This window comes from Myodes glareolus, chromosome 8, assembly GCF_982192425.1.
Source record: "Myodes glareolus chromosome 8, mMyoGla1.1, whole genome shotgun sequence".
NCBI lineage: Eukaryota > Metazoa > Chordata > Mammalia > Rodentia > Cricetidae > Myodes > Myodes glareolus.
This window is the reverse complement of record NC_142033.1, coordinates 98,365,915-98,384,479: the sequence shown is the minus strand read 5'-3', so window position 1 is coordinate 98,384,479 and position 18,565 is coordinate 98,365,915. Positions and strand designations below refer to the sequence as shown.

The window sequence follows — 18,565 nt, the reverse complement described above, 5'->3', positions numbered from 1 at the left end:
AAAGAGAAGTATGGAAATTCAGGTTTTTAAAAAGCCCCTTTTCCCAGAACAAATAAAGTTGAGTTTTAAGATACAGAGAAGTAAAAACCAGACCTAAAAAAGTAAAAACAAGATATGACTTTGTGAGATAGCAGTTTTGGAGACAACTGGCAGTTTTATATGATCTTTCGCTAGAGAAAATAAAGAATTACAACACTATATTCAAAAATAAAACTTATTGATTAATCCACTTAAATGAAGTAAAATTGAGACTACCTTCAGCAAGTTCACTAGTTCTGGATATCTGCTCCAGCTCCCACCCAAGGTGTAATGACTCATCCATACTTTGTTTCTGTGCCATTTCCAAAGTCATATTTTCTTCCATTAATTCTTCAATCTTCTTTCTATCCATATCTCTTTCCTATTCAATTGCATAGAGTAGAAAAAGAAAGCTACTAAGTACTGCAGTTTTCATTCATTATTCATTATTTTTTGCATATTTTAAACTGAATAGATCTTTAGTTTCTTACAATTTTTGCACTAAAGGCAACATTTAGTTATTATAATCATCACTGATCATTATTGACCAGGTACCAGACATCCTTTTAAAATGATCTTAAAAACCTAGTTCTCTGAGAATTTAATACACATCTGGATTGTTTTCATTCCCCCTCTTCCAACTCCTAAATCTCCTCCCTCCTACCCAAGTCTGTGTCCTCTTTTGTTTTTTTAACCTATGAAGCCTAATTTGTGCTGCCTATATATTCCTGGATATGTGGCCTTTTCAAATAATCTTTAGGGACAAAATGAAAACGTTCCTTCACACTCGGTATATTATTTTAGTCATCTAACAACATAATTATGGCCACTGTTAAATTTCATCTGATAGCTATAAAACTTCTGCATTTTAAGACAGAAGTTATAAAATAGATTTACTGTTTTTGAAAGGAAAAACTTAGTAATATCCATCTATAATTAAAACAGAAAATATTACTATATATTTATTTTATGTAATGGTGGAGATATCTTAAGTTATATAATATATATAATTTATATACAAATTTATATATATAATTATAGCTATCTTATCTATGTTAAAGCCTTATTAAGAACTCTAGCCATCCTTGTCATTATAGAGGATTTAGATGAATCATGGAATTCTTCCTCAGAAGGCAGGAAAACTGACCAATCCCATAAAACTTACCATTTCCATATCATGCAATTTAGCCTTTAGTTGTAAATTCTCTTTCTCTAACTCATGTAATTTGTCAGAACGAGCTCGAGTTCCTTCTAGTTGGTCTTCCAACATGGTTTTTGTTTCTAATAAAACTTGATTATCTTCTTTTAATTCCTATAAATATTCCAAATATATTTTTAAAAAATGAATTAAAAATGTGCTAATATATGTTTTATATAGCTGCAGAATATAACAATTCATCATTGCAAATAAACACACTAACCCATTCTTATGGACACTTCTGTGCACAAGTAAAGCTACCAAGCACTATACTGTTGATGGTTTTTTGCTTCACCCACTTTCTACCTCCCTGTCCCAGAATTAAACATATTATGAATTCAACTTAATGCTTTCTCTACATTTAAATCCTCGTTTATAAAATGAATTCTGAAAATCTTAACACTTTAAAGAAAAAAGTATGAATAACTATGCAACATACCTCAACTCTTGCCTTATAAAATTCAATGTCATGAAGTCTCTCCTTATATCTGCTGAGTTCACTTTCAAGCTTATCAACTCGGACTGCCTTCTCTCGAAGTGCATCCAATTCATCTCGGTACATTCGAGCAGATCGAGCATCCGAAAGCAAATTCATGTTCTAAATATAAATAAAATAATGCTTTCAATACTAACTTTCCCTTTCAAACTTTATTTTTTTTGTTCAGACAACCTCATTAATTTAATAAAAGTCATCAGTCATGTATTTGAAAGGATATTGTACATAAGTAATAGCAGCTTCTTAAAAATGAGGACATATTCCTTGGACCAATTTTAAAGCGTTTTATATACATGTTTATATACAAATATATATAATATTTACACACATATATATAACATACTTACATAATATTCTCTATTAGCAATGTTTTTTAAAAAGAAATTGTAAATTAAGCTAACCTCTTAACACAACATTCACAATAAAATTTAAGCTTAAAAGTTAACTTTGGGGATGGCTCAGAGCTGTTAAGAGCACTGCTCTACCAGAGAACCCTGTTTGATTCCTACCACCAACATGGTGGTTAACAACCATGTGTAAGTCCAGTCCCAGGGGATCTGTCACCTTCTGGCCTCTGTGGGCACTGCACTCATGTGATACAGAGACATACATGTAGGCAAAATACCAAGAAACACAAGATTAGTAAGAATGTAACTTGAAAATACACAATTATAAACATAGAGAAAATCTAAGTGATACAACTAAATTACTACTTTAGAAAAAAATGTTTTATCCATATATGTGGCCTACTAAAATTTAGCTGAATTTTTCAAATGCTTCTAAGTAAAATAATTATCTCTCTTACAAGCATTTAACTATTACAATATAATCTTTTAGGAAATTCTGCAATCATTTACAACAGAAGTCCTAAAAATGTACAGAGCAATTTTGTGGACCTCTGAAATATTCATAGGAAATTTATAAGATCAAAACTATTTTCATGATTTCTTTTCACTTTTAGTCTCTCATGATGTCACTGGACTGTGAGAGTTCAAAAGATTTTTTTTTTAACTAAAATAATTTTGTGAGTACTACAGAGGTTGAAGGACAGCCGACAGAAGCTGCTTCTCTCCTTCCACGGGTCCTACGGACTGAACTCAGCTCATCAGGATTGGTAGTCAGGGCCTTTCCCACTGAATCACCTCTGCAGCCCACATCGTAAGTGAAAAATAGTCTTCTATGTCAAGCATAAAGAGATTTGCAAAAATAAAAAATGAATTTTTCTTCCTTCTATTAGTCTTATTTGTTTTAGAGAACCACTCTTTTGGGGGCAAAGGAAGTGTATAAACACATGTGTACACACACATGTGTGCACACACACACATACACAAACATCTGTTATCAGAAAAGTGGAATAAGAGAGCTCATTCATGTAGGATGGTCTCAGTTTATGATCTCAAATATAGTTTTTAACATTCAAAATAGCAGACAAGGTATGTAAGAGAAAGACATAACTGTCCAGCCTTACTCCAATCCTTGGCATTTGTGGTTTGGATATCCAATGAAAAACTAAAGAAAACAGTGATTAAAAGAAGCAAATTCTTTAAAAATACAAAAAATATAAAAAACCCCTCTTGTTACTAGTTTTTAAGGTTAACATATATTAATTAAAAACATAATGGATTTTACTATGACACTTTAGTTTTTTTTTTGTTGTTGTTTTTTAGTCAGTATTACTCTGTGTAACAGCCCCTGACTGTCCTGGAACTCACGGTAGACCAGGTTGGCCTCAAACTCATAGAGATCCACCTGCCTCTGCCTCCCAAGTGCTGGGATTAAAGGCATGCGCCACCACCACCACCCGGCACGTTATGACATTTTAATACAAACATATAATTTGATTATTTCACTAGATCCTTTTACTGTTATGTACACTATTCTATCTCCTCCTTCTTCTCTATCAATCCCTTAAAAAAAATCTTAATACTTATGGCTCAAGAGGGGGGGGGAAAGCCAAAAGACAAATACAAAAACCATTTTGATATATATCACCTAACATAATCACATTGGGAAAGCAGAAAATTCTCAACAGAGGAATTTCAAATGGCTGAGAAATACTTGAAATGTTCAACATCCTTAGCCATCAGGTAAATGCAAATCAAAATGACTTTATACCTGCCAGAATAGCTAAGATCAATAACACAAATGACAGCTCATGCAGGCAAGGACACGGCTAAAATCAATACTACAAGTGACAGCTCCTGCAGGCAAGGACGTGGAACAAGGGGAACACTCCTGATGGGAATGTAAACTCATACAGTCACTATGGAAATCAATGTGGTGGTTCCTCAGAAAACGGAATGGATCTACCTCAAGACCCAGCTATACCACTCCTGAGCTTATACCCAAAGAAAGCTCCTCCATACATGAGGACATTTGCTCGATTATGGTTCATAGCAGTTTTATTAATAATAGTCAGAAGCTGGAAACAACAGAGATGTCTCTCAACCAAAGAATAAATGAAGAAAAAAAATGTGGTACATTTACACAATGGAGTATTACTCAATTGTTAAAAACAATGACATCATGAAATTTGCAGACAAATGAGTGGGACTAGAAAAAAAAATCATCCTGAGTGAGGTAACCAGACCCAGAAAGACAGACACTCACTCATAAGTAACACTGGATGTAAAGTAAAAGATAATAATGCTACAATCCACAGACCAAAAGAGGCTAAGAAACAAGGAGGACTTGGGGGGCAGACACATTGATCTCCTTGGGAAGGGGAAATAGAATTTATTTTACGGGTGGGCTGAGGGCAGGTGAGGATGGAAATAGGAGGGATCAGGCTCAAGGGTCAGTTGTGGGGGATGGCAGAAGAGAGTAGTGGGAAAAACTGGAATTGGGGACATTTGGGGAGGCGTTTTAGAAACCTAGTGCAATGGAAACTCCCTGGAATCTACAAGGGTGACTAGTGAAGACTCCTAGTAATAGGGGATATGGAGTCTGAACCAACCATCTTCTGTAACCAGGCAAGGCTTCCAGTGGTGGGACTAGGAGGACATCAACCCAGCCACAAAACGTTTGACCTACAATTTGTTCTGCCTACAAAATGTGCTGGGGTAATGGTGGCACAGAAATTGTGGAAGTGGTCTACTAATGAACTGCCTAGATGGTTAGGTACCAGAAGTTGGGTAGCCCAGAGACCTAGGACAGAACAAAACACAATCGGCCAAAAACAAACAAACAAAACAAGTCAATGAAATGATTCCTAATGATATTCTCCGATATTCATAGACTGGAGCCTTGCCCAACTGTCATCAGAGAAGCATCACCCAGCAATGGACTGGAGTAGATACAGAGAGACCCAGAGCCAAACATTAAGGGGAGCTCAGGGAACCACACTGAAGAGGGGGAGAAAGAACTGCAGGAGCCAGAGGTGTCAAGGACACCACAACAACATGCCCCACAGAACCAACTAAGCAGGTTCATGGGGGTTTACAGAGACTGAAACAACAAACACGGGTCTGAGCTAGGTACTCTGCATATATGCTACTGTTGCATAGCCTGATATTCATATGGAACTCCTAACAGAGGGAATGCAGGGTGTTTCTGACTCTTTTGTCAGTTCTTGGAACCCTTTCTTCCTAATGGGTTGTCTCGTCCTGTATTGATATGAGGGTATATACCTAGTTTTATTGTAATTTGTTATGCTATGTTCAGTTGCTATTCCTGGGAGGAAAAGCTCTTTTCTGAAGAATGGAGGGGGAGTGGATCTGGAGGGACAGAGGCAGTATGGGAGGAGGGACTAGGAGGAGTGAAGGGAGAAGAAACTACATTTGGGATATAGTATATGGGAGAATAAATAAAAATTTTAGTGTATATGTGACCTAATATAGTCACTATGGGAGACTACATACAGACCCATAACAGCTCAACTCAGTACACAGAGGTATGTGGGTAAACCAGCGATGGATGACAAACAGCGATAGATAAAAACGAGTGACAGACTTAGAACTGCTCCAGTCTAAAACGACTACTTTGAATCTTGGAGAAGTTTGAATAGTAGGAACAATAGGCCTTGATTTCTAGCTCTGGCTCTGCGTTTTGGTAAAGGTAATAAAAAGTCACCAGATTTTATATAAATATATGAGGTAACTGAGAGGTCATGGTTATAAATTACAATGAGACAAATCAATTTCCAACTATGTCATTCTCCAATATAATAAATCCAGGTACACACCTCTTGTTGCAGCCTCTTCAATTCCATTTCTATTTGTTCAAGTTCTTGTTTACAGTCCAGTAACTGTTCAGTCTTTTCTTCCCTTAAATGCAAAAAGATATTTATTAAAGAATAAGCATACTCTTCCAGAATCTGTGATCATCACAACATTAAGACACAGTGACTATTTCTTAAGTAACTGAGGGCTGCAGATGGCTCAGCAGTTAAGAGTACTTGCTGACCAGCACCAACACAATGACTGAGAACTGTCTGTAATTGTAGTTCTAAACATTTCAATGCTTTCTTCTTGCCCCTGTAGGTATCAGACATACATTTGGTACACATACATGTTTGCAGAGAAGCACTCATACACATAAAATAAAAGTAAGAGAAGCACTGTTGGACAAGATGGCTCCTACCTTTAATCCCAGCACTAAGTAGGCAGAGGCCAGCAGATCTCCACGAATTCGAGGCCAGGCTGATCTATGCAGTAAATTCCAGAGCTATACAGTAATACACTGTTGCAGAACAAAAACCTAACTGAACGGAGTATTACCCCTAACCAGAACACTTGGGGGAAATAAAAGCAAGAAAAAGATACTATGAATATATGATTAGATGTTATCAAACTTTCACCAGTGATGTTAAAAGGACAATAACTAATTCCTTACTGTTTAGTATATACTTTCTATCTCTTCATCTGTCCTCCTACCTTAACTTTCTCTCCAACTCTGCAAATTCAACAACAATTAAGCATGAATGATTTTTATATATACTGTGTATGGGGAATTCCTCATAAAGGAAAACCAAACTAATTTCTACATTTACAATGGCCTAAAGGAAGCCATACACTTACTATTTGCCATACATATACCCCAAATCTCTACATATTACTTAATACATTGTTAAATATATACATAATATACATAGATGTTCACATATATTGACACAAGGTCTCACTATGCAATGCTAGCTACCCAGGAACATACTATGTAGACCAGGCTGACCTCACAAAAATCCACATCTCTGCCTCTTGTTCTGAAATTAAGTGCTGAAATTAAAGGCATGCACTACCATGCTCAGCAATATATCTCAATTTTTATTGATTTTTGAACTGCTTTATTTTTTTATTTTTTCATAATTTTTCTATCAGAGCTAATCTTCTCAAAGGAAGATTGAACTTAACTATTTTCTGCTTTCTGTTGTTTAATAATAAAGGGCACTGTATCAAACAGCTTACTTTTATATATCTAATTGTTTCTCTGGGTTCAAAACCCACAAATGTTTAAATGGTAGAGATATTTCCTTTGATAAAAAATATAATTTACTAAGTAGGTTTTAGTTTTCAATATAATGAGTAGTGTTTTATTTACAAGAGTACTCTAAAAAATTTGTATTACATGTCTGGACATATTTCTAAAAGGAAACTATAGTCTCGGTTCTTGGTATCTACTGTTAAACTGCCCTGTTAAAAGAACATTAACATCCTGTTATTTACATTTCTCATTAGCCCCTCTTTCCCTCCCTCCCCCCACCATTTTTTCATTTGCTGAAGGAAGGAGGTTGAGTGTCATGGTGTATGGGTGGAGGTTAGAGAACAACTCGACTGAGAAAGGTTTTCTCCTTCCTTCCACCATGTGGATTCTAGCGACCGAACTCAGGCTGTCAGGCTTAACAGCAAGCACCATCTTGACTGCCCTCTTCTTTCTAACTTTCATTCTGTTTGTCTTTTTATAGATTAGAAGGTTCTGCTTTTGTCATTATAACAAGACATTAGCTACAGCACCAATGAACCTGGAGGACACCATGCCAGACAAGAAGGCCATACAGCATTTGTTCCCTTTATGTGAGTGTCAAAAAGAGGCAAACCCAGGGAAATACAACAGATTAGCCACTGCTAAGATCTGAGGGCAAAGTGAATGGACAAAGAAACTTTTATTCAATTATTGTGGAGATTGCACAACTTAAAAATTCATTTAATTGTATACTTTAAAAGGAGGAATTGTCAGATACTGAATTATATCTTAGCAAAATATTTTCTTTTTTAATAAAATAATTAATCATTATATTAAAGAAACTCCCAAAACATATAACCAATGGTGGTTGAAAGAACTGCTGAAGGAAGTCTTCAATAATGTTAATTATTGTATAAAAAGCTTAATTTATAAATAAATTATACTTTTACTCTGTAAATCAAAAGCAATTATACTATTTGGTATTACCCATAATATTCTAATTATTTATTTTATAGTTTCCATTAGGTATAAAACAATCTGGACTTTTTTTTTAAATCAAGATTTCTGCTGCTAATTCACTACAGGAAATATTTGTCTCTTTTAAAACAAAAGAAAGACTTAGTAAATGTCCTCTTAAGAAATATATAAAAGAAGACGTTTTCAAAGAGATGGGGTTTGATAAAATGCAGCTACTGAAATACTTGCTGCATGCGTCTGCTATCTTTGCTCACTCAAAAGCCTCCACTTATATTTTCAAATCATTACACACGAAAACAATTTTTGTCAATCTTCTCAAGGTTGTTTGAATTTTTAATATATTCCAAGGCCAAGTAAATTCTATTTGAAAATTAAACTCTAATATAATGCAACATGGTAAATGAATTCACAGCCAGCACTGTAGCTCTAATTGCATGCTTCATCTAAAGACTGGAGAAGATTGGGCTAAATTATATGGAAAGAACTAGTGCTCACTGTCTAGGCTATCCATTAGCTGCCAGTCAAACTAATAACAGCAATCTCGTCTCTAATTCTCCTGGTGCAGCTGTTTATACAATATCCTGGGTGTGCGCACGTCAATAGACACATAATAATGCAGACATCCACAAATGAAAGAGTGTTTTTTTTTTGTTTTCAAATTTTCCTACAGACTATTTAATGCTTTTTCTACCTTCCATATCCAATTCACTTTTCTAAGTTACTTTAAATAATTAATAAACAAAAGTAATTACTATTCTGGGTATTTAAATTTAAAACCTACATTCTGAAGCTCAAATTCCAGGAAAACAAATTTTAAAAAAGAAAAAAACCTATAAATCAAAATTCCTTTGTTCTTCTTAAAGTACAAAACACAAAATCTTCAGCAAAGACTGGTCTTGTTTTCACTTGTGGTTCATCCAAAAATGAATATGTAAAATTTATACTATATTTTCTGTAGTGAGCTTTGATAACTTAGTAAGTACAATTTTATCAGTACTAATGAAATCTGAATATTTTATTAAGTAGATGACTGGCACATCATTGACAATGTGGATGATACATATAAAATTATTTTTGTAATATTATATGTCAACAATTCAGTCTTGAAAACATTACTGTCATTCCTACTATTACTCAGGCAGGGTTTCACAGAGTCCAGATTAAGCTCAGATTTACTTTGTATCTGACAATGACCATGAATTGCTGAATTCTCCTGCTTATACTTGAGTATTAGGATTGTAGGCAATTTTTTCTCAGTTTGACAAAATACTAATAAATAATTTGATTTAGGTTAATGACAGAGGACAATTGGTTTATTGTCAAACTTAAAATACCACTAAAGTCATTTTTGTTACCATATAATTTCAATGAATACTAAGTCAGGGACTTACAATTCCTGCCTCAGTCTTCGGATCTTGGCCTTAGCATCAGCCAGTTCCACTGAGAGGTGCTGTCGACTCTCTGTTCGCTTCATGCCCGGAGAACCGCAGGGTGACTGTGCAGACGAAGAGGCATGGGGTAGAAAATGAAGACCATCTCGCTCTTCAGAGAGCTCTACGATAGTCTGAGAATTACAAGGTAAACACAGAATCCGTTTTAGTGTCCTAAACATCAGTAACCTAGACACGGCAACACTAGTCACTGAATAATCTTATAAAATAAAACAACTCATTCATCAAAAGCATCTAGACTTTGCCAGGAGAGGTGGTGCAAGCCCTAAATCTCAGCACTTTGGAGGCACAGACGAAGGTGGTGGGTGGTTCACTGTGAGTTTGAGGCCAGTGTAGTCTACTTCGTGACTTTTGGCTCAGCCATGGCTACATGGTGAGACCCTGTCTCCGAAACAAGGAAATAACAACAACAAAACCACCATTTTTACTTTTTAATATTAGCTGTCATTTCAAGTTTTAATCCAACAGTTTATGCATGAGGTTTTTAGCAGGTAACACTGAAAAACATCAATGCTTTTTTTCATCTCCCTAGTTTTTTAATAAAAGAAATCACAGGACAAAATAATAAGATAACAACTATTGGAAAGGTATAAAAGACATGTCGACACAGGAAAGAAAATCAAAAAGTGATCTGTCTACAACTGTGATATCCAGTTATGATCGCTAATAGTACAAATGGTTATTTAATAAAAATTTAAACAGCTCAAAATTCAGTTCTTTAGTCTAATGAGCTATGTTTCAAGTGAAAACCAGGCATCTGTTGCTGGCTGGTACTACCACAGGTGGTATGCTTACACCACCAGCTGCACGGTAGCCCATCCACTGTGTGTTCTGTATTTTATAATATTGTACTGCTTCCTATATCAAAGCTTCTCTAATTTCTTTCTCCAAAGATCTCAGTAGGACATAAACCTTTTTATTTTCCTATATCTCAGCTTTATGGATTAAGTATGTAATCAACCTACAGTTTCCACACCATGTTATTCCATTCTCCTAATTTTCCTTTTCTTTACTGGTAAATTATTTTATTCTAAGTCATTTTTTGTTTGTCTCTTTTACTTTAAACTTTATCAGGCAAACGAACTTACCTTGTAAGGCAACTTTAACTGTCCACCCAGACAGAATGGGTGGCACTACTATTCTAGGACCATGAAATCACAATCCTTAATCCTCATCACCACATCTACCCTCATCATTTGTTTTTTTATTTAAATTTTAATAAATTCTATTTTATAAATGAATGTTTTAACTGAATTTATGTACACCATATGCACGCCTAGTACCCATGGAAGTCAGAACATGTACTGGCTCCACTGGAAGTGGCCGTTACGGATGAATGTGAACCACCATATGGGTGCTGAGCTTCAAACCTGCATCTTCCATAAGACAACACATGCTCTTAAATGCTGAGCCATCTCTAACTCCATTTTTTGTTTTGTTTTAATTACATAGCAGGATTGATTTATTTATCTTTGGAAAATATTTCAGCATCTCTGTCTTCCTGCTTATAACTACTGCTTATACACTTTAGAGAGCACTGACCAAGTGTATGGTCTCTCTACAACTCAAGGTCTATTACTTATTCAATAAATACACATTCCCCCAGTAAAGGAACCGACTGTTTTGTAGTATATTTCCTTTACTGTCACTGCTCCTATGTGGCCACCCTACCCTTGAACCTTCTTAAAACTCAACTGCCTCCTTTGGCCACATAAGAGATCATTTCTAACTACTCTAGAGTTCCCAGAGTCTGGAACTAGAGTTAGGTATCTTATGTATCCTTTTTCCCTTCTAATTTTAATACTATCATTTTATTGTCTAACAATTACTTGTACTTTTTTCTATAATATTCTCCAACAAGATCTCATTTAGCACTGTAATTTTCATTAAAGGCCTATTTTAGACATGAGAAATTGAGAATTATATAGACCAATATAAATTTAGGTCACAAAAGCAATGTTGGGTACAAGAGTAATTAAATTTCAAGTTGACATATGTATTTTAAAAGTGCTTTTTATAAAAATGCTACAATAAATTTGCTATATATACATTTTTACAAAATAAAATTAAGTTTGGCTATAGTCATTTTTTTTCTGGTTTTCTTCTTTGGTTGGTTGTTTGTTTTGAGACAGGGTTTTACATAGCTCAGGCTGGTCTCAAACTTGGTATGTAGCCAAGGCTGGCTTTGACCTCCTGAAGCTCTTACCTCTACCTCCATAGTTCTGAGATTACAGCTGCACATCACATCTGACATCTTGATGCCTAAGGATGACAGAACTTGTGGACAGTCCTAGATCTTACCATCCATTTTTAATGAAGCTCTCTGTATTATGCAATGATCCTTTTACCTAATTATTTATTCTTGGGCAAATTGCACCATAAAGACTTTGTAAATGATTTCCTTTCCTTTGTTTAAACTTCCAACTAAAAGCTGTTATCATTGATACCTTGCTCAGCCTTGCTGCAGGCAGGAAGGGCTTGGTCCTGCCTCACCTAGGTATGCCAGATTTTGTTGATCCCCAAGGAGGCCTTACTCCTCTCAGAGGATGGGGGGTGGTTGAAGGGGAGGGAGGGGGAACTGGGATTAGTATGCAAAATGGAAAAAAACTGCTATCATCACTTCTCAATCAATGACCTCCAACTAATCACCTAGGGTTAGCTGCTTCATTATTATATAATTTTCACTCAAAACATGCATAAACTTAAATTTTTCCTTCTTGTTCTTCAAAGATAGGCACACAGCTTCTTCTATGTTTTTTTTAAAGAGAGAGAAGCACCAGATTCCTTCCTTGTTACTTCTGAAGGTGACTTTACATGTCCCTGACAGACACCTGTCCTCCTATACAGAAGCACATCCCAGAAATTCCCCTGTCTTTATGGACAATGCAATATTATTCTCCACAGTGGACAAAGGTTCCATTTCCAGAGTCAACTTTTTGTTCATTTTTCTTGTTGTCTTAATTATCTTTAATATTCCTAACACTTTCTGATTTTAATAATAGTACCTAGGAGATAATAGTTAATGAACGTTTGATTCCTATACAAATCAATTAGTATCTACTTATATACTAGCCTTCATTTCTACTTAAAAATAATGTAGTTTTTTCTCAATAAACAAGAAATAATCTTTGTTATTCCTCCTCTGTATCTTTCATCCTCTCATCTAGCATAGTATGAAGCACAAAAAAGGTGTTAAAAATATTTCACTATGTAATACACAAGTAATTTAAAACCAAGAAAAATACAGCAGTCCATGGTGGTATATTCCAATTATCAATGGGTCAGGGCAGCTTGGGGATATATTTTATATAAGGGCAAAGCAGGAAATTTAAATAAAGTATACCACAACAAGGCTTGTGACAGATGAAACGTAAAAATAACTGGTAAATGTATGGTTAGGCTGGCTTTTACTAAAGGGTATTTAAAGAAATCCCCATGGCTAGGAAGAGTGGCACATGTTAATCTTGGCACTCAGAAAGAAGAGCAGGTGGCTCTCTGTGAGCTCCAGGGAAGCCTGGTTTTTGCATAGTGAGTTCCAGGACATCCAGAGCAACATAGTAAAACCCTATCTTGGGGAAGAAAAAAAAAAGGAAAAAAATTCCCAAGGTCAAAATATATAATATACTAATATAGAAGCAGGATATAATTCTCTATGTTTAAAGCAAAGTTTTCTTTAAAAACTAGTTTATTACTTACAGAAAGTGAATTTTTCCCCCTGAGACAATATTTCTCTTTGTAACAGTGTTGGCTGTCCTGGAACTTGCTTTGTAGACCAGGCCGGCCTTGAACTCACTGAGATCCACTTGCCTCTGCCCCCCCCAGTGGCATCTGCCACTGCTGCATGAAGAGAAATCAAATCTTTAAAAGTATTTTAAACCTCTGATTTTAAAACATATTTAAATGAGTATTTTATGGCTCTAGTTAAATATATATTGATTATATTTGTTACCATTATGTCTATAATTATGGATACATATGTATTTGAGGGCTTAATATGCTATATACTAAGCTTTGCCTAAATGTTATGGTCATTTTGTAGAGGAACACAAGTATTACATATACAAAGATAAACAGTAAGTGCTCCTTTTATACAATATTATTTGCATCTAGTTCTTCAATAGCCAGAAAGCTCTTGGTCTTTGCCAGCTGTATTCATTATCTTCAGATAAAAGGACTACAGTATTTGGCTACTCCTGCTATTTGAAACCTGCTATATGTGTTTGCTTTAATTAAACAAACGTTTTCCCATTGTATATGTGAGATGTACTTGTTCATCAACTACTAAGTTATTATGGCTGACTTCTGCTGTTTTCTAAACTTGTAAGAGGTCTAAACCTATTAACAATTCTAAATTTCTCTTTGATAGTTAAAGCTAAGTATATAAGAAGCTTCTGTATATTATTGACTTTTTCTATACTATGTTCCTCCATTATACATTTTTCCCAAATATAAATTTTAGAATAATTTACCAAGTTGGTATCAACTAAACTAAAATTCTTAATAATGATAAACTTTTTGCATAGGAATAATTAAATGTACCTAAGTATTTTAAACTTTCAGCAGTTAGACAATGGTCACCAGGAAACCTGGTAATAATAATGTCTGTAATAAAACTAGAGACTGGTTTGTAAACTGCTAAACTTTCTTTGGTTATAACTGTTGTTTGCTGATATGCTACAGGAGTTTAATTTTCAAATCAACCTTAGTAGTCTGAGATACTAGAACCATCACATAAAGATGAGATGAAATTAAATTTAAAATAGATTCCAGGTAAAATCAGTTTAAGGACTTTCCTCTAGATCAATTTGACTAAAAATGTGTCTGGGACCTTGGCTGCTCACACCTAAAATCACAGTACTTGGTAATTGGAAGCAAGAAGAGGAATTCATGGTCAGCCTCAAATATATGTTAACTTTTGTAGTATGAGGGGGCCGGCTTGTTGGGGTTTCCGTTCTGCCCGGTACCCCACAACCGGCAAATCCCAAAGAGAAATTACACACAGAACTCCATAAGGTTATAAACTGATTGGCCTATTAGGTCAGGCTTCTTGTTAACTCTTATAACATATATTACCCCATTATCCTTATCTATGTTAGCCACATGGGCTCCGTACCTTTCTCAGTGTGACAGCTTACATGTTGCCTCTTCGGTGGTCTGCGCAGGAATGGCAGAGGAACCTCCCTGCTTCCCAGAATTCTCTTGTTCTCATTGCATCACCTCTACTTCCTGTCTGGTTTTCCCATCTATACTGCCTGCCTGGCCAATCAGCGTTTTATTAAAATATGATTGACAGAATACAGACAATTCTCCCGCATCAAACTTTGAGATCCGTCTGAGGGTAAAATAATTTTAAAGAATAAAATAAAACAAAAAGGTTGTTTGCGCACTGACTCCCTAACTGCTTGTCCCCTCCCCAACTAACTTGAGATCAGATGGGCAACCAACAAGAATGTAGCAAATTCTTGTGCTACAATGCATTTCATTTTCCACTTATATCAACTATATATTCAGTTTCATACTTCTGCACCATTGCCAAAGTAATGGGGTAACTTGAAAAACAGGAACAAAATCAGAACAATAATGATTTAAAAAGAAAAAGAGAAAAGAACTAATAATAACGTGCTTATTAGAAATTCAAGATTCGAGGATTAGAGAGATGGCTCAGAGGTTAAGAGCACTGGATGCTCTTCCCGAGGTCCTGAGTTTAATTCCCAGCAACCACATGGTGGCTCAGAACCATCTGTAATGAGGTCTGGTGCCCTCTTCTGTCCTGCAGGTATATGTTCAAGCAGAATACTATATACATGATAACTAAATAAATCTTAAAAGAAAATCCAAGGCTCTTTTATTTCCTCTCTAATTTCTGTGTTTTACACACACACACACACACACACACACACACACACACACACAAGCAAGCAAAATATAACAACAACAAAAGAAAGACATTATAGTTTGTACACCATCTAGGTTTCACATCTGCAAATTAAACCAACTGTGGATGAAAAATAATAAGGGGAAAAAATCCCTGTGTTTGCACTGCACATATATAGGTATTTTCTTGCCACCACTCCTAAATAATACAGCATATCAACTATTTGCCTATTATTTACATACTATTCATTATTATAGGTAATTAAAAGATGATTTACAATACACAAGTTATCTGTAGTTTTATATGTAAACACTGTACTTTTTTAAAAAAAATAAACTAAGAATTTTTGGCTTTAGTATCCCTTTTTTGTGACAGGGTTTCTCTGTGTAGTTATGTCTGTTTTGGAACTCACTCTTTAGATCAGAGGCCCACCTTCCTGGGCCTCTCAAGTACTTAAGAAGGTCCCAGAACCAACAATACGCTGCACTGATACCAAAGAATGACTATACTTTATTACCTGTCCCTAAAAAACAGGATATCCATTCTAGAAAACATTTTTTTTTCTTTTAAGAAAGCAAACTTCCATAATACAACGAGTGAACCAACCTCTGAATGTTCATCTCTCTCATCGATCAGTCTTTTTAGATGTGATGCCATATTCTTCAAGAGTGGTTCTATATCTTCCTGAGACATATCTGTAACCTCCATCCATTGCAGGTCAAACACATTTTCCTGATTATGAGTTACCTTTAGAGAGGCAATCAAACAAAGAATGGCTAATAATTAAATATTGATTTCACTTTAGTACAAAATCAGTTCAATTATAAAAGCAGAAAGAAGTAGATATGAAGTAAAGGATAAAACTAAACATTTTAACTGAAAAAATAAACTCTCATCCGGATTCTGAAATTAACTAAGAGAAAAAGATGACACGAAATAGTCATCTGAGACTATTTTAAATACAACCAATTTTCACATTTTTAGAATTCTCTCCCAATATGCAAAATTTAATGTATAACCTAATTCTACAAAAGACATTGTAAGATTTATAGCTCATGAGTAAATAGTTATGGAAGTGGAAGCTTTTAAAATAAATCTTAATTAAAAATTACAATAACATCTATAATTTGACATGATACATTATGCCTCAGATTTGTTTTATATGAATATTTTTAAATAATCAATGTATTTGTGTAATTTGAATAACAGCCCAATAAAATGATCATTTAAGAAAAAGACACATAGACTAAGTTTATTATCTTTACTCCTATCATTCATTGTGTGCTACCTAATAAAAACAAACTTCATTCAACATTCTCATGTCCTCATGGAAAAGAGAAAGGAAATGTGTGGCAAGCATTGTGCCATACATAACACAAGTCACTGGTGGAATTACCTATCTCTAAAGAAAATAAATTTACATAAAAGTAAGGTTGATTTATATTTGATCTTTAATTGTTCTTGTTTATCTTGTAACTAAGTATTTGGAGAGATATTATTAAAAAACGTACTGCAAACTTCATAAAAACACATTAAATATATATATATATAAGTAATTACCTCTTGAATATGTGCGGCAACTGCTGCTTTTGTATCAAAATCTAAACCTTGAATTCTTTCAATAAATTCTTCCTTTTTCTGACACTGAAATAAATGAAGGGGGTACCATTCAGACTCTGTATTGTCCTTAAAATGCTACCTATAAGCACCAAGTTTTACAGTATTTCAACAGTACAGTGAGGGTTTTGTTCTACATTTAGACAACCTCTCAGATATACTTACCTAATGAAGACACAATGATTTTGAAATATTTAAGAGCCAGACTCTGAACTCTACAGTTTTATACTGGAAAGTTCTGAAGTAGGAACATATTACACAGCACATCTGAGGTCAGGATATTATTATGCTAACTTAACAAACAGAGAAGTAAAGAATCAAGAACTTGTTTCAGGGAGAACAAGTGACTGCCAAAAACCACAGTGAGTCAGTGGCAGAATTCGGAATACTGCCAAAACTCTCAGTCAGTCTCTGACTGTCACCAAACAACACCGCCTTTCTTCTTGGGGAGAAAAATTTGGCAATTTTTACTTCAAGCTTACAATTTATTCTCATATACAGCCTATTAATCTTAATAAAAAAAACTAACTCCGATGGCCCAGGTCAACATTTATAAAGTAATACAATAAATATCTGGTTTGTTTCTACTGTAACAAAGAAACCAGGGGCAAAATTTAACAATTATAAAAACACATGCAACCAAATAGGAACAAGGCAACAATTCCTTATTATCAACTTTTTAAAGCTTTATTTCTGCTAAAAACATAAAATATAAACATATTTTTTCCCAATAAGGATTAAATAACAACAAACATCTTCATCTCCGTTTCTGTCTACATCTCGCATATTGAAATTCAACTGCTGATACAATTGTATTCCTGCAGCTACCAAATGAGAGGTGCATACAAATAGAAAGCACTGCCTCGTGCCAAGCTAAGATGCATCTCCTGGGCCAATTACAGACCCAGAGAAGACAATAAACCCTAAAGAAGAAATACTGGCTCTTTGATCAGTAAGAAACTTACAAAGCTCTGATTCAAGTCAGTTAAGTTGCTAATGCTCTATTTCTGTCATTACATAAGCTAAACAAACGCTACACTTTCATCCACAGTTCTATATCCCAGTAAAAACTAAAGTATTGTTACAATATAAAAATCTTTTAAAGTAAACTACCGGAAAGCACAATTCCCAGGTCTGATTAGGAACTGAGGAGTTTTGGAGGAAATGGAATAGAGAGAGCAACAGGCTTAAAAACACGGACTTCTTTTGGTCTAGGAAATATTATCAGGTCTGTAAGAACAACTGAGAATTAACTGTATATTTACAGTGCATGTAAACTAGCTTTTCAGAAACAATTTCAATCTTTTAATTCAACATTTCTGTAATTACTGACTTATAAATAGTTTTTGGGCAATCAGAATATAAATGGCAGGGTTATTATGAAATGTAATAAATAAAATTTATTCAAAGTATTCCAATTCCACTGTCTTATGATTTTTGTTACAGTTTTAAAAAGAAACAGACATTTCCTTTTATAAGCCCTGCAAGCCTCTGTTTCTTTACTAGCACTACCTTGAGAAGCTCACCATTTATAC

The 18,565-nt window shown here is 34.7% G+C and overlaps 1 protein-coding gene across 5 annotated transcripts in view; it reads right to left on the bottom strand.

Annotated features, from left to right (window-relative positions):
- The window catches only part of Ccdc88a (coiled-coil and HOOK domain protein 88A), a 152,370-nt gene that overhangs the window by 61,308 nt on the left and 72,497 nt on the right, over positions 1 to 18,565 (bottom strand). For all 5 annotated transcript variants that reach the window (XR_015002849.2, XM_085692313.2, XM_085692314.2 and 2 more), the window contains exons 6-12: positions 16,974 to 17,057; positions 16,020 to 16,160; positions 9,479 to 9,651; positions 5,896 to 5,977; positions 1,656 to 1,814; positions 1,184 to 1,330; positions 256 to 400 (exon numbers count right to left, since the gene is read on the bottom strand). Coding sequence is in view for 4 of the 5 variants with exons in the window: in XM_085692313.2 (XP_085548439.1) it covers positions 256 to 400; positions 1,184 to 1,330; positions 1,656 to 1,814; positions 5,896 to 5,977; positions 9,479 to 9,651; positions 16,020 to 16,160; positions 16,974 to 17,057 (931 nt within the window). In the remaining variant the exon portion in view is untranslated. The remainder of the gene's footprint in view (positions 1 to 255; positions 401 to 1,183; positions 1,331 to 1,655; positions 1,815 to 5,895; positions 5,978 to 9,478; positions 9,652 to 16,019; positions 16,161 to 16,973; positions 17,058 to 18,565) is intronic.